Source organism: Vombatus ursinus, unplaced genomic scaffold (genome assembly GCF_900497805.2).
Source record: "Vombatus ursinus unplaced genomic scaffold, bare-nosed wombat genome assembly UNPS02014821.1, whole genome shotgun sequence".
Lineage (NCBI taxonomy): Eukaryota > Metazoa > Chordata > Mammalia > Diprotodontia > Vombatidae > Vombatus > Vombatus ursinus.
Window position 1 is genome coordinate 5,306,497 of NW_020954599.1, and position 15,664 is coordinate 5,322,160.

Sequence of the window (15,664 nt, forward strand, 5' to 3'; positions counted from 1 at the left end):
ACTCCAGCGCTAAACGAATATAATAGTACTCATGACTCCAGAACAAAATAACTACATAGTCTCATTGAGAAAAGGGACTTTTGGTTGTATATGAGTCCATAGCAAATGCAGATATGTGGTTGGGCTTAGTAAATTTGTGCTCAATTTCAATTCAACTTGGTACACGTGAAGTACACAGTACAAAGTGAGTCAAACAAGTTACTGAAGCTGGCCCTGCTGTTTTACCAAATGCTTCATCCAAGACTCAAAGCACTTTGGTCAAAAGAGCAGACCACTAAACAAACATATGAAAAGTTATTAAACTGAGCTAATCACTAGTTATCTCTTGTTAAAAGACATTTAACATGATTATATTCCTACTGAACTCCAAACAAATGTTTGACAGTGGTTTAAAAGAAATCTAATATTAAAATTATGGTTCTATTAAGTTAACATAACATTTTAATTTATAAAAAAAATGTGAACCAACATTCTGGATACAGTTCCAAAGCAAACTTATTTTAAAATATTGACAAATATATTAAATGCACTGAAAATGCTTTATATAACTTAGCACCTTTCAAAATATCCTTATTAGTTCATAAATCCTCATAAAAGAGCAACAACCAAGAACATAGTGTGTTATTCTGCAGAGAAAGCTAGAAAAACTCAAGTTAAGCACCATGGACAAAATTGGTAGAGCTTTAAAAATACTACTGCTCATTTCCAATGAAATTATCTAAGCCCTATTACAATAAAGATGTGTTCATTAGGGATTTTATTAAATAAATTTGTAATAATGATTTAAAACTCAAATTTACCAAAAAAAAAAAACTTCCATCTAAATTTTGCCTTGTGGTAAAATGGTTTAAAATTCTTTGACACATACATTGCTTTGTTTTCATTTAAATGAGTACTGAGACAAAAGAAATTCAGCTTTCAAAACTATGAAAAATTTATCTTTGGTGGTACATCATCATAAAAAAGGCACCTAAATATTATGTAGACACTAAAATGAATTATTGATTTTGGGGAAGATAGTAAACCAGTGCAATTTTTAAAAAATCATTAAAACAAATATGCATCTTATTGTCGTGTCTTATTTTCTCCAACAAAGAGCCTACAGTTTGTCATTTTAAAAAATGAGCTGTTCTACATGATCTACATGTCTCTGCTAGCTTAAAATTTCATGATTTTGAGAACTATTTTGAGCTATAATCAATGAAGGGGATATTGAGATAGTATATAATCCATAAGTTTTTTAAAAATGAGATATAGGCCAATGAGTTTTGCAAAATCTATACAAAAAATTAATATAATACATTAATTTAAATTTTTACTTAAAAATGTGTATTAAGAAGCAGTAAAAGGGGAACAGTATACACACACAAATATGAAACAGAAGGATAAAAATAATTTTCTGAGAACCTAATGAAGTATTACAATTTTAAGGGTCTGCCAGATTTCGAAATGACCAGTACTTAGTTTCAGTGATATCTTTTAGTAATAAGAAAAAAAATATTGCATTGAAATGAACTGCTTTCTACTATTTACCGAAACAGAAATGATTCAAGCATGAAATCAAACTATAGGTACTGTTTTAATCAACATTCATAATAAAGTTCTGGCCTCTATATATCTTCATGGCAACTATGGAGTAGGAGTGACAAGCTGCTTTGCCACCCTCCTTTTTATAAATAATAAAATATAAGATTTAAAGCTGGAAGAGGATCTTTATGCTGAACTTAAAACAAAATTTTTTTACAGGGATTAAGAGGAGCTATAAGAAAGGGGGTCAAGAGAAAGGAAAGCCAGACTTTTGATTTTGTTGGTGTAGGGATCTGCCTTTATAAATAAGGGCTGGTAATTCTCCAAACTACCACTCTACAAAAACTTGCATGGGAGCACCAAGAGACCAAGGTAACTTGCCCTGGGTCACACAAACAGCTCTCTATCTACTATGCCAATCTGGCTCTCATTAGAAAAGCCTTACATTAGTTTACATTTCTCTTAAAGAAAGCATGTGGTACACTGGACAGAGAGGCAGACACGAGTCAGGAAGCCCTAGGTTCAGAACTTTCAAGCCATACAATATGAGCTCTCTCTGTGCTTTCTATATGCTTGAGTTACAGATTGTTTACCTGCACTGGAAGTAGCCCATGTACTGAACTGAATTCAGTCCCAACTAAAACAAACAAAAAATTTCTTGTTGATTTTATTAGATTAAATTGTTCTATGAAAGTTCAATAATGAGCTAAATTTTTCAACTTTCCTATGGCGGTTCTGAAAGTTCTAAACAAAGCAGAACCCCTTAGATTTTCACCCATTGCTTTCTACAATATGATGTGTCTAAATCCAGAAATTGTAACATTTAACTTTAATAATTATATATGTATAAATCATCATTAACACTTCTGCCCTGACTTTGGTCAGATAAGAGTATCATCCTTTCAAGCATAATGTCAATTTTTAATTACCTTAATCATGAAATTAGGAAAGAAAATCACAATCTAAGTAGATATCTAATATATAATATACCCTTTGTATTTAATTTTTTAAACGGGGAAAATATTACAGAGAATTTTAAAGCATCACTTAATTGTCTTGCACCATCAATATTGCCAATTAGTTGGTAAGAAAAAGATGCTTTCTACTTTTGGATTGTTGTGTATCTTTTAAGTACACAACAGTAACTGGCATGTCCACATCTGCCGCAAAAGTACAATTTATTTTTCTGTACTGGTATATTTGGGCATGTGGCTACAACAACTAAACATATGGGTGCTGACAATTGCCTTCTTTATTAAATAATGAATAACGGCCTGGCAAGCCCAAGCAACTTAGGTCTATAATAACCTATTACTCCCAAGAAAAAGAAAACAGCAAAGGAGAGGAAAGAGAGCCCTTTAGCAAATACTTTTGTAAAGAAATCACTCAGGCAAAACCAAACAAGTTTTGAAAGGACCTGCTTTGACAGATGTTCTGTTCAAAAGCTAAGGCTCCAGGCAAAACGAATTTCATTATGAAATACTTGTAATGATGCGTTTCTGTATTTTTCAAATACATTTTTTACTATTTTTCATTTTTTCAACATAAATAATCACTTTTCCTCTTAAAGCCCCTCAGAATACTTGTGCTCACACAGATCAGACATAATTATTAGTTATAACTTTTGCTTTCCATCTTAGAAAATAAAGTTTTATTTCTTTTTTAAAAAATTTCAATATTATTATAAGACAATAAGTTTTTACTGAATCATTTGTATTGCTGTACAGGCCTAAAAAATAAATGTTATGGGACTCCAAACTCTCACAAAAATTAAAGCAAAACCTAACATAAGCCTTAAGATTTCTTTTTATGCATTCTGCTTGAATAAGACTTGAAGACATTTTGCTGAAATACATGAAACTCAAAAGCAGATACAATGTATAAGACACATGAAAAAGAAAAGAGACTTCAGAAAATGAACATGTAAAGTGTACTTACCAGTGGTTATGTCTTCTCCTCAACTAAAGTTTCAATTCTAGACTTTTCACATGCTTTTTTTTAATCTTTTGAATTAAAAAAACACTGAAGCTTGTTAGACTCCATTAAATGGCTGCATTGTTTAACCAGGAAAAACATGTTAAAGATTGAGTTGCTTTACAAAGAAAAATTAAACAAACAATTGCTTCTTTTGTGTTGAAGCTTGAAACACTTAGGCTGGTATTTGGAATCATGGAGATCCCCTGGGTGTTGTTGCTGCTCCTCAAGAAATTGCTGTAAAAATTCTGCCACATTCTTGCCTTCTGTATGGTTCCATAGCAAAAACAGATCAGAACAGGCTAGCAAACAACTCCTTCCTAAATGTAAGCTCTAATTTCTTCTTCTGCAGTGAAAAGAACCAAGTTTCTATGCAAAAGAATGAGTGACAGTATTGCTGGCCAATCAGCTTAGGTTTTTCAGGAAAATCACCCCTTAATTCATTCAAAAATAGGTCATATGACACTATTTGAAATGCTATTGGCTTAAAACAAATGTAGTGTGTGAATCTACTCAGGATAAGGCCACCCATCTATGCTTTTCTGGGCTGAAGATACCTTGACTATAAATGCACTGTGAATAAAAAAAAAAAAAAAGGTAGGAAAAAAAAGAATGTAGACTTACCAGAGCTTCCCAACTGTTAAAGGGCCGGAGCTCTGTTATCTTCTGAGCCTTTTTCTGAGAACACTGGGGAATCAAAGTGAGTTCACCAATTGAAGCCCCTTGCAGGAAGTGAAGTATTTTACCTTTGTAGCCATCCTCCATCACCTCCTCACCACTGCTATAGTCCTCATCCAAAGAGCTCCCGACATCAGAGCCTGAATCATATTCAGAGTCCTGTATTTCCTTCTTAGGATTGAAAAAAGTTTTTTTGCCTTTCTTGTTAAAACCATTCTGTGCTTTAACAGCACATTTCTGTTTCATCTTTGTTTTAGAAGTATTTTTAAGGTGATTTTGACTCTTTCTTGAGACAGCTTTTCCATTTGAAACTTCACTTTTTGAAGGATACTGAACATCTGTAAATGTAACAGAGACAAAAAACTATTGGAAGCACTATAAACTAAGAACACAAATATCAATGAACTGAAGTTTTTTCAGAAATAAGAGTGTAAACATCTAAACAAATTTTTTCATTTGAATACAAGGATTCTACTTCAAATTATTATTAAGTTCTGACAAGCTATATTTTTAATGGTGAAAGAGGAGCCGGGTTTTGCTAAAAATGAACAATTATTCAGTGATATTAAGTGATATTAAATATTTTAGGTAATAACTATATAATGAGATAAATACTATAAACAAAGTGCCGCGCATATAATAGGCACAATTTTGTTGGGTTGAATTGGCTAATGAATATAAATGAAATTGAGTAACACAACTCAAAACTAAAACTGATGAAATTCTCTGTAAAATAAGGTGATACACTTAATAGTGTATCTGTAAAATAAGGTGATACACTTAATAGTGGTTAAAAATGACAATTTGCTTTCCATTTGTTTTCAAATGACAGCAAGATGGATGCAGAAACAGAAAAATGGTATCCATTTGTCAGGATTCCCACATGCTATTTCCCTCCCAACTCTCTCAGATCTCAAGTAATAAAACTGTCTTGAGGCAGCTTGTGGCACAGTAAATAGGCCACTGAGCTTGGAGTCAGAAAGGTCTGAGTTCAAACCCTGCCTCAGACACTTACAAGCTGTGTGACCTCAGGCAAGTCACTTAAATTGTTTGGTCACTGTCCTCAATGGCAAAATGGGGATGATAAAAAGCACCTCTCAGGGCTGTTCTGTGGATCAAACATGATAAAGTACTCAGCACCATGCTTGGCACATAGCAGGTGCTATATAAAATGCTAGCTATCACTCATTATTATTTTTATTGTTGCTATTGTTGTTGGGAATAAGAGAGCTTTCTTCTACTTCTGAAGGAAAAGTAGCAACTGTCTGAACAAAATGAGTACAGTTCCCACTATCACCTCTACAGAGATAAGTTCACCTCTTCTCCCTGATAAAGGAATTATAAGACTTAACAGAACAGATGAAAAGCATCGCCTACTTTATTCACTTAGCTTCAGTTGGAAGAAGTACTTCACTCATCTGCTACACTAGGCTAACAACTTATGCTGCAAAAGAGGAAAATTGTGACTGCTTAATTTGTTTTAATATTAGAGTTATCTCTACAGTATAAAAGAGATTTTTAAAAAAGTGACAGATGCAAAAAAAAAATTTACACAGGTGAATAAACCCTATTAAAAATAAACTTCTTCTTATGTTCTTACCCATTGCAACCTTATCTGTAGTTGTGAAATCTGTATGCTTCATGATGGTATACAGCGGAGATTTTTTACCTTGTTGATCTTCAGCAAATACTCTTAAAGATTCCAAAGCTTCATTATACATCCATTCGTGTTCCTTAAGCACTTCTCTTAGTTCCTAGAATAAATGCATGTGCATTTTCAAAAATTCTAATTATTAAATCCACAAAAATCAGCTTATATCTTTGACTTTTTAACTTTACTTTTCTGATATTCATAAGGGTTGTTTCCCATGCTAATTTTTTATCAGAGAAAGGGTCAGCTTCTAAGAGTAATAAACATGCTTTTTAACTTTTTGTATAGCTTATACATAACCTTTGTATACCTCATATATAATTATACTTAAAGAAGGCACTCAGTTAAGTTCAGCAGTTGGCAAGACATTTAAAGACTGACAACAGATAAAAGGGTAAACTTTTAAAGGCTTAAAGAACAAGCATAGTAGGATTTCACATCTAAATTCTTCTCTAGGAGAAGACAAAGGATTACTCAGGACCAAGTATTGCTTTTTCAATCTTTAAAATTCCCACAGAACATTTAACATGCTGCATAAAATGCACATTTAAAAAAAAAAGTCAGTTGAAGGCATGAATTAAAATTCAGTTTATATTCTGTGCACAGAAAGTAGACCAAAAACTCTAAGGTCCATTCTAGCTTAGATGCTGAAAGACAGAGAACTCTCTAGGCCTAGACAAATCCCCAGATATAGAGCTCCAGTGTGAATGGTTCTCAGTAGTGCCTTTGCTGCATGGGGAGGAAAAGATCACACTTTACTCCATATTTCAACACATAAGGTAGACAGATGGTCCAAAGTCATGATATTGTGTGTAAGTCTTGTAATGCTTTTTTAGGAGTAACATAATTGGTAATAATACCCTGAAGAATGTGTCAGAGTAAAGTCCAGGGGGGGTGTGTGTGTGTGGTTAATGCGCATGAATATAAACAGACACATCTAAAAAAATATCTAGCCATCTGCTTTTTGCATTTGTCATTGAAATGATTTCTCTGATAGCAATGAGTATCATCAGTAACATGACAGAAAACAGCATCAGTTATGTGGGCCATTTACAGCTAATGCAAATAATGAATCCCCCGAAGCATGAATTCACACTTCATATTTCCAGTGGGCTGGAAACAATTACTACAGTCTACATAATTATAATTCTAAATAGTGTAACATCTGGGATTCATTATTGGCACCAAACAAAACCTAGCTGTACAGCAGTGACACAATCACTTTATATCTATACTTCATTTTCTTTGTTCACAATGCCAAAATAAAAAAACCCAAACAAGCAAAAAACCCATACAAACTTATAATGACATGACTGAGTTACATAATTTCCACAAATTATTTACTTTTCCACTTATATTAAAATTATTTCTAAAATGCCACCCAGATAGGTGTTACAAACACTGGCACAGGAATAGTAAAGTTAAGCTGACTTAAGACAAATTTGTTGATCATAATCTATAAAATGAACGCGTAAGTGGCTAATTTCCATATTGGATGGTAAAATGGTACACTCAAAGCAATAATTAGCACATTTATTAAAATTATTTTGTATACTCACCCAAATATAAATACAAACATTTTCTTACAGCTTCAAATGTTATATTCTCAATTTAACCCTTCAGGGAAATACACTTTGCAAGGCACTGAGGGAATACTAAAATGGAGATAATTAAAATCTCTGCCTGTCATGACTATAAATAGGGGAATGGAAAGGACAAGCATTTACTAAGTGCCTGCTCTGTGCCTGGGACTGTTTTAAGCACTTTATAAATACTATCTCATTTGATCCTTAAAACCACTTTAGATGGATGCTCTTATTATACCCATTTTGTAGTTGAGGAAAGTGAGAAAGACAAAATTTCTGTGACTTGCCATGAGTCAAATAGCTAGTAAGTGTCTGAGTCACACTTGAACTCAGATTTTCCTTCTGCTGTGTCACCTAGTTGCCTGATAAACTACTAGTATGCATTCATAGAACATTCCACTATTCTTTGATTTAACAAAATTATTCTTACTCTACACACTGAGATTCTAAATGCAAAATCTGCCTTTTGAAGACGCTGATAATTTCTTTCCTATAGCATAATCCACAATGATTTCTAATTATTAACTCTAGTTAACTCTTTGTTGTTCACATAGTAGATACAGATAAATATTGTTCTCAGACATACAGAAAAGTATTTACTAGTACAATAATGACAACAGCCAAGCTAATAAACATTTCATATGCTGATTTCACTACTTAAAGACTGTAAACGGTTAACTTCAAATTCCCAAATTTTCACTGTATATAATGTCAGACTTGCCTGCTGTTCTGCTTAATTTTTCTAAACTGGGTTTTTTCCCTTCTAACTAATAGTTGGGGAGGGGATATTGAGCAATAAAGATGTACTCTACAGAAGATGAATAAAAAAGATGTTTTTTAAAACATCTCTAAAATTTAAATGTGAATATGTGGCACATGAATTTGTTAAATTTCGTTTAAGGCCTACTCACCTCTTTTGCCAAACTGGGAAACTCAGTCTGCAGCTTTGCTACAATTGCTTCCTGCTTTTCCCATTTATCTTCTGATTCTTCAAAATCCTTTGACTCTTCAAGCTGTTTGGGATCAAGAATCAGGAATTTGCCTTTAACCAAGGGCATTAATATTCTAACCTGCCTAGGAAACCATAACATTTAGAAATCTCAGAAACGGGAAAGAATAGCTTAAGTTCATTTTTGCTTTTTCAATGTAAAAAGAATAAAAACAGTGGGTAATTAAAAATAGTTAGAATTTCTTGGTCAGGTGTTAAAAAGATTAATTTATTTATAAAAATACAAATTTATCAATAGTTCTTTATTTAATGCTTACAATAATTCCAACGGGACTGTTTTATAGGAAGTTAACTTGATATATTTTGTATGAGAATAAGCTTTCACATCGTCTTAAAAAACAAACAAAACCCAACGAACCAACCCACAACAAATCCTTGAAGATCTACAATAACAGAAGAAAAAATTAGTATGGATAAATGAAGCCTACAATTATTAGCATTCCATTTTACTCATAATTGAATCCTCCTCATTCAATCCCAATTACTCATGAAACTAAGTTTAGTTTTACCTCCTTTGTCCATTTTGTGATTCGACTTAATTATACATATAAATGATTCAAAGGATGCTACAGTGAGAGTGAGAGAGAGAGAGAGAGAAGCAAAGTAGCTATAATTTTTATACTTCAATGACAGACTAAAGTAGTCAGTGTCAATGGAGAGAAAAGGGACGAAAACTATAGTCAACTGCTTGATTTTATCTTGGTGCTTAAATTCAATTAGCACTCAATCAGCAAGTATTTGTTAAGCGCCTACTATGTGCCAAGCACTGTACTAGACATTAGGATACAAGGGCAAAGAAAAGACCAATCTCTACTCACAAGGGACTTACATTCCAATGATGGAGTGCGTATGTGCATGTGCGTATGCATGTGTGTAAAAAAAATGTGAATAGGGACTGAACCTGTGATTAAATTGGTATAGGACATCCCAGATAGTAAACTCCTGCTACCAATGTAGGTCAGCACTTTCTCTGCAATTTATAATCTTAAAGAGATTCCTACAGATGGGTTAAGAAATATGTATTGAGCAGTTAGGTAGCATGATAGAGCACTGAGCCTGGAATCAGAAAGACCTGAGTTCACATGTGACCTCACTCACTTATTAGCTGTATGACCAAGTCAAGTAACCTCTGTCTGCCTCAGTTTTCTCAAATGTAAAATGGGGGTAGTAATAGCAACTACCTACAAGGTTGTTTGAGGATCAACTAAGATAATATTTGTAAAGCAGTTAGCACAGTGCTGGCACAGAGCAGGCACTTAATAAATGCTCCTTTCTTTCCTTCTTTCCATCTTTCTCTAAGTCACACAGCTAGTATGTGCCAGAGAGGTGGGACTTGAATGCTGGTCTTCATGGATTCAAAGCTGGTTCTCTCATCCACTACTTACCTTACCTCTTATATATAAGTAAATACAGACTAAATATATGTACAAATATATATGCAGACCAACATCTTACACCATATATCAAGATAAGGTCAAAATGGGTACATGATTTAGACATAAAGGGTAATACCATAAGCAAATTAGTGAGAACAAGGAATAGTTTATCTGTCAGATCTACGGAGAAAGGAAGAATTTATGACCAAACAAGAGATAAGTATTACAAGACATAAAATAGATAATTTTGATTATATTAAATTAAAAAGGTTTTGCACAAACAAAAAATGCAACCAAGATTAGAAGGAAAGCAGAAAGCTAAGAAATAATTTTTATAGCAAGTGTCTCTGACAAATGCCTCATTTCTCAAATATACAGAGAACTGAGTCAAATGCATAATGTCATTCCCCAATTGATAAATGGTGAAAGCATATGAACAGGCAGTTTTCAGATGAAGAAATCAGAGCTACCTATAGTCACATGAGAAAATGCTCTGCATCACTACTGATTAGAGAAATGCAAATTAAAACAACTCCAAGCTACCACCTAATACTAATATGACAAAAAAGGAAAACAATAAATGTTGGAGGGGACGTGGGAAAACTGGAACACTAATGCACTGGTGGTAGAATTGTGAACTGATTCAACCATTCTGAAGGGCAATTTGGAACTGTGCCTAAAGGACCCTAATAAGACTGTGCATACTCTTTGACCCAGCAACACTACTACTAGAAATGTTTTCCAAAGAGACTAAAAAAAGGGGAAAGGAGGAGAAGGACCTACATATACAAAATATTTATAGTAGCATTTTTTTGTGGTGGCAAAGAATTGGAAATTGAGGGAATACCCATCAACTGGGGAATGGCTGGATAAGCTGTGGTATACGACTGGAATGGAGTACAATTGTGCTTTAAGAAATGACAAGCAGAAAAAAAAATTAGAAATGACAAGCAGGCTGATTTCAGAAAAATCTGGAAAGACACGAATTGATGCAAAGTGAAATGAGCAGAACCAGGAGAACATTGTACACAGGAACAGAAATATCATATGATGATCAACTGTGAATGACTTAGCTCTTCTCAGCAATACCAAGACAATATCCCAATATCCAAGACAATTCCAAAGGACTCATAATGAAAAATGCTATCTACATCCAGAGATGGAGTCTGAATGCAGAGCAAAGCATACTATTTTTCACTGTCTTCATTTTCTTTTTGCTTTTTTTCTTTTGTCTGTGTCTTCCTTAACATCATGACAAATATGGAAATAAGTTTTGCATGACTGCACATGCATAACCTAAATCAAACTGCTTACTGTCTCAGGGAAGTTCCGGGGAAGTGAGAAAATTTGGAACTCAGAATTTTTAAAAATTGTCTTCACATGTAATTGGAAAAATATTATTTAAAAAAATATGTATATAAAGACAAAATACAAAGTAATCAAATACAGGGTATTTTGGGAAGGAGAGTAATTGGAGGAATTGAGAAAGACTTCCATGGAGGTGGTGGTGTTTGAGTTACAACTTGAAGAAAGAGAGGGATTCTAAAAGGCAGAAGTGAGAAAAGAAAGTATTCTAAGAATGGGAAAAAGCCAGTGCAAAGGCATGGAGAAGGGATGGATCGTCCTGTATGAGAAACAGAGAAATGAAGAGTTCGGCTTCATTATAAAGTACAAGGTGGGGAATAGGTTGGGGTCAGTTTGTACCAACTTTAAAAAAGTAAACAGCAGTTTCTATTTGATCTTTGAGGCAAGAGGGACTCACTGAAGGAGACTGAACATGGCCAGAAAGGCCCTTAGGGAAATTCATTTTTGATGGTATCATGTAAGATAGTCTGAAGTGAAGAGAGACCTGTGACTAGGAAACAGAGGACTATTGCAATAATCTAGGTGAAAGGTAAGGTTGAACTAAGGAACTGCTTTGTGAGGAGAAATAGGGTCAGAAGAGAGAGATATTATAGAACAGAAAACAGCAAGATTTGGTAACTGATGAGATATATAAAAAAAGGGAGAGTGAGGATATGCCAAGCTTATGGGTCTGGAAGACTTAAAACCACAGGAACTGATGAGATTACCAAGAGAAAGAGTAAAGGGGAAAAACAGGATCTATGACTTAATGTTAGCAAATACTCACAAATAGGGGGCAAAAGAAATGACGAGTCAAAAAAGAAAACAGATCCCCCAAAGAAATACCATTAAAAAGTGTATTTAAAACATGCCTACTATGCATCAACACTGTGCTAGGTGCTATATGGAATACAAATTAGAATAAGCCAATCAACAACAATCAACAAGCTCCAGCTGTCCCCTGTTCTCTAATCAAGGCTGTCCTGGGCCCTCTTCTCATTCTTTGTCTAAATTATTTCCACTGGTGATTTCATCAGTTTCCAAGGATTCAACTATCATTTCTGTGCAAATGATTTTCAGATCTTTATTCAACTCTAATCTTTCTCCTGACTGGTTCCATCTTCAATTGCTTACTGAACAACTAAAAGTAAACGTCTTATAGACATCTTAAATTCAAACATGTCCAAAATTGAACACATTATCTTCTTCCTCAAACCCTCCTCTCTTCCTAACTTCCCCATTACTATCACCACTGAGGCTTACAAGCCAGATGCCATCTTCAATTCCTCATTCTCTCTTACCGTATTCCCATATTAGCTGCCAAGTCCTGTTTCTCTGCTTTCAAAGACATCACTCCTCTATGTACCCTTCTCTCCTTTGCCATTGCAACCATCCTGATATAGGCTCTCTTATCACTTCATGCCTGGAACCATTACGGTAACCTGCTGGTTGGCCTCCCTATCTCATCTCCTCGTTCCATTTATGGCTCAGTGTATTTTCACTAGCTGTCCCTACACTTGGAATTCTCTCCCTCATCACCTTTGCCTCTTAGTTTCCCTCAAGTCTCAGCTAAAATTCTTGCTTCTGCAAGAAGATTTTCCCAATCTTCTTTAACGTTATGCCTTTCCCCTGGGACGATCTCCAACTGATCCTGTTTATACATGGTACAAACGTGATAAACACAGATATACTTATCTACACATAGGTAAGTTTGCACATTCAGAGTGGGAATTATTTTTGCCTTTCTGTATATTCCCAACTCTTCGCACAGTGCCTGACACAGAGTTAATAAATGACATGTATTAAGAGCCTACTACATGCCAGATACTGAACAGGGTATTGGGGATGAAAAGTAAAAAAAAAAGCCACAAAAACAATCCCTGCCCATGAGATTATCTATGCCCAGTGTTAAGAATGCCCCATTGTTGAACATTCAGTACACCACATACATATATGCCAGTCTGCCCCCCTCAAGAATTTCTACTTACCTTCCTGTCTTGCTCTAATTAAATCTACTCTTCCTTAAATAGTAGCAGCTGAGATAAACTTGGCATGTCCAAAACATAACTCCCCACAAACTAAACTCTCCTTCAAACTTCTCTATTTCTTTTAAGGGAACCACGATCCTTCTATGTCACTCAGTCTTGCAATGCTGAAGTAACCATCCAAACCTACTGGGGTCCAATCTTGGCTCTGTTACTAACTACTTATACTGCCAAATCACTTAATCTCTTGGGATCTGAATTTCCTCCTCTGGAAAATAAGGGAATTGGACAAGGTGATCTCCAATACACCTTTCCAGGTCTAAAGCTATGATTCTATGACAATGTTCATTTCCTCTCATCAAAGTCCACAACACTGATACCCTATATTTAATAATACGCACATATGTGTATATACAATCATATTATTTATATTGGCCACTCCATAAAAATGAGATTTCTTTCAAAGGTAAAGAGAGAGTGTGTGTGTGTGTGTGTGTATGCATGTAGATATATCCTATCAACTAAATGCCACATTTTGATTTTACATGATAGATAGTTTGGAGAAAGTTATAGCCACATTAGAACAATGTAAGAGGTTGATTTTATTCTCTATTTCATATGCAACTGAAAATATTCAGATTGGAGTAGCCTCAGGGATGATATAACTATCTTCGAGTATTTGGAGGGGTATCATGTGGAAGAGGGATTAGATTTGTTCTTTTTAGCCCAAAGGGCCAACGTGTGGTGGAAGTAGCAGAGATAAATATAGGTTAGACACCAGGAAAAACCTCATAACACCAAGAACTGTACCAATGTTAAACAGGCCTGAAGGGTGGTAGTTTTCACTTAATTGGAGATCTTTAAGAAGAAACTTTATGTCCATTTGTCAGGTATGTTATGGTACAGGTTTCTTTCAGGTATGGATTGTGCTAGAAAGCCACTGAGGTCCCTGTCATCTCTCAAATTTTGCAATTCTGTAAACTATACTCTGACTTATGAGAACCAGCCATCTCAAAGCTAGCCATCTATTTCATACTATATTTCTCTTGCCTTCCAAAGTACCTAGAATACTGTTGGTTTCAAATAGTATAAACTGCTACTTGATTTAAAATACACATATATAAATGTGTGTGTGTATTTCTCTCTCCACATCTCTCTCTCTCTCTCACACACACACACACACACACTCTCTCACAGAGTTTCTGGGGGAACAAAAGAACCTAATGAAAAAGAAAATAGGAAATCATTAATCTGTTACACATTGTAAGAAGCCACATTCAACAGGCTATTAGTCCTAATCACATCCTTTTGTAAAACGCTTTATCTGAATTCAGCTGAGAGGAAGAGGGAATTCCCCAAACTGAGATGGATTTTCATAAGTCTTGGCTCAAAGTTTAATCACAATCACAAATAAAGAGAAAATTAAGTTTATCTACTTATTCTATTCTTTAATTTGACTAATCTCACACATAAATGACTTCAAAAGCAGCTACAAACAGTGTGGGAAACAAAAATTCTGGCTACACAAATCTAAACTGACTAGCTATCCTTCAAGAGCAGACTTTTCACAGCCCCAGCAGTAACCATTTTATTATCACTATTATTACTACTACTACTACTACTACTACTACTACTACTACTACTACTACTACTACTGATGACGGGTTCCAGTGGTTATTTAATGATGGAATTTGTACAGCTCTGCAAATCATTCTCCTTAAATGTAGGTCAAGAAACTGGAGAGTTGGACTGCTATTTTTCTGATCAAGATCCACAAGATTTTATTAATCTTTTACTAAGTATCCTCTAGGAATGAACGAAAGACCTATAGGTCTCAAATTCAAAATTCATTTCTTATACAACAAACTGATGAGACTCTCTCATAGTGTGCCTAAAAAATCCCTATGTCCTAATTAGGATACTTGTTTTCATTTGCTACCTCACTGAAGATTTCAAAAAGACAAAGCAGACTTTAGATGACAATTTTCTTTTGTCACCAGCCACTGCATGCAGTGAGTAACAACTTAGGAGTGTTTTTCTTTTCTACAAAAAGTTTTACGAGGATGAAAACAAATGGATGTATGCTAGACTTTGCTATATGTTTTAGTTTCCAAATATTTTAACCTTTTTTTCAATTAACCCAGTATCCTATGATTAAGATCACAGCATCAAATTGCTAATTTGTTACCCCACAAGATACCTCGTAAGAGTTGATTTCACAAGGAATAGAAAAATTTTATTTAGAGAGTATTGATTATAAAGCAAGGTACCCTACACAAGAAAGGTGATGGATTTAAGATGCAGATTTAAGAGGCATACATGTCCCAAACAGAAAATGTGGGAAATTGTTTTGTCTGACTATGCATATTTGTTCCAAAAGTTACATCTTTTTTATTCAATGGAGGCAAGTAGTAATGGATAAAGCACAGGGAAAAATGAGAGGGTCACTGAGGCATCCTTTTTTTAATGCATTGTACAGAAGGAAGTACAAGACACTGATTTAGAAATTTAAATAGAAAAACAAGCTACACACA

The 15,664-nt window shown here is 34.5% G+C and overlaps 1 protein-coding gene across 3 annotated transcripts in view; it reads right to left on the bottom strand.

The window, feature by feature from the left end:
• SMARCAD1 (SWI/SNF-related, matrix-associated actin-dependent regulator of chromatin, subfamily a, containing DEAD/H box 1) overlaps positions 1-15,664 on the bottom strand; it is a 93,801-nt gene that overhangs the window by 46,524 nt on the left and 31,613 nt on the right. Inside the window, exons 7-9 of one of the 3 annotated variants that reach the window (XM_027837614.1) lie at positions 8,328-8,429; positions 5,849-5,933; positions 4,126-4,517 (exon numbers count right to left, since the gene is read on the bottom strand). In XM_027837614.1, coding sequence (XP_027693415.1) covers positions 4,126-4,517; positions 5,849-5,933; positions 8,328-8,429 — 579 coding nt within the window. Of the gene's footprint in view, positions 1-3,465; positions 3,852-4,125; positions 4,518-5,779; positions 5,934-8,327; positions 8,430-15,664 lie in introns of those variants that run through there. The other 2 variants (XM_027837613.1, XM_027837615.1) reach the window with 2 other exon arrangements.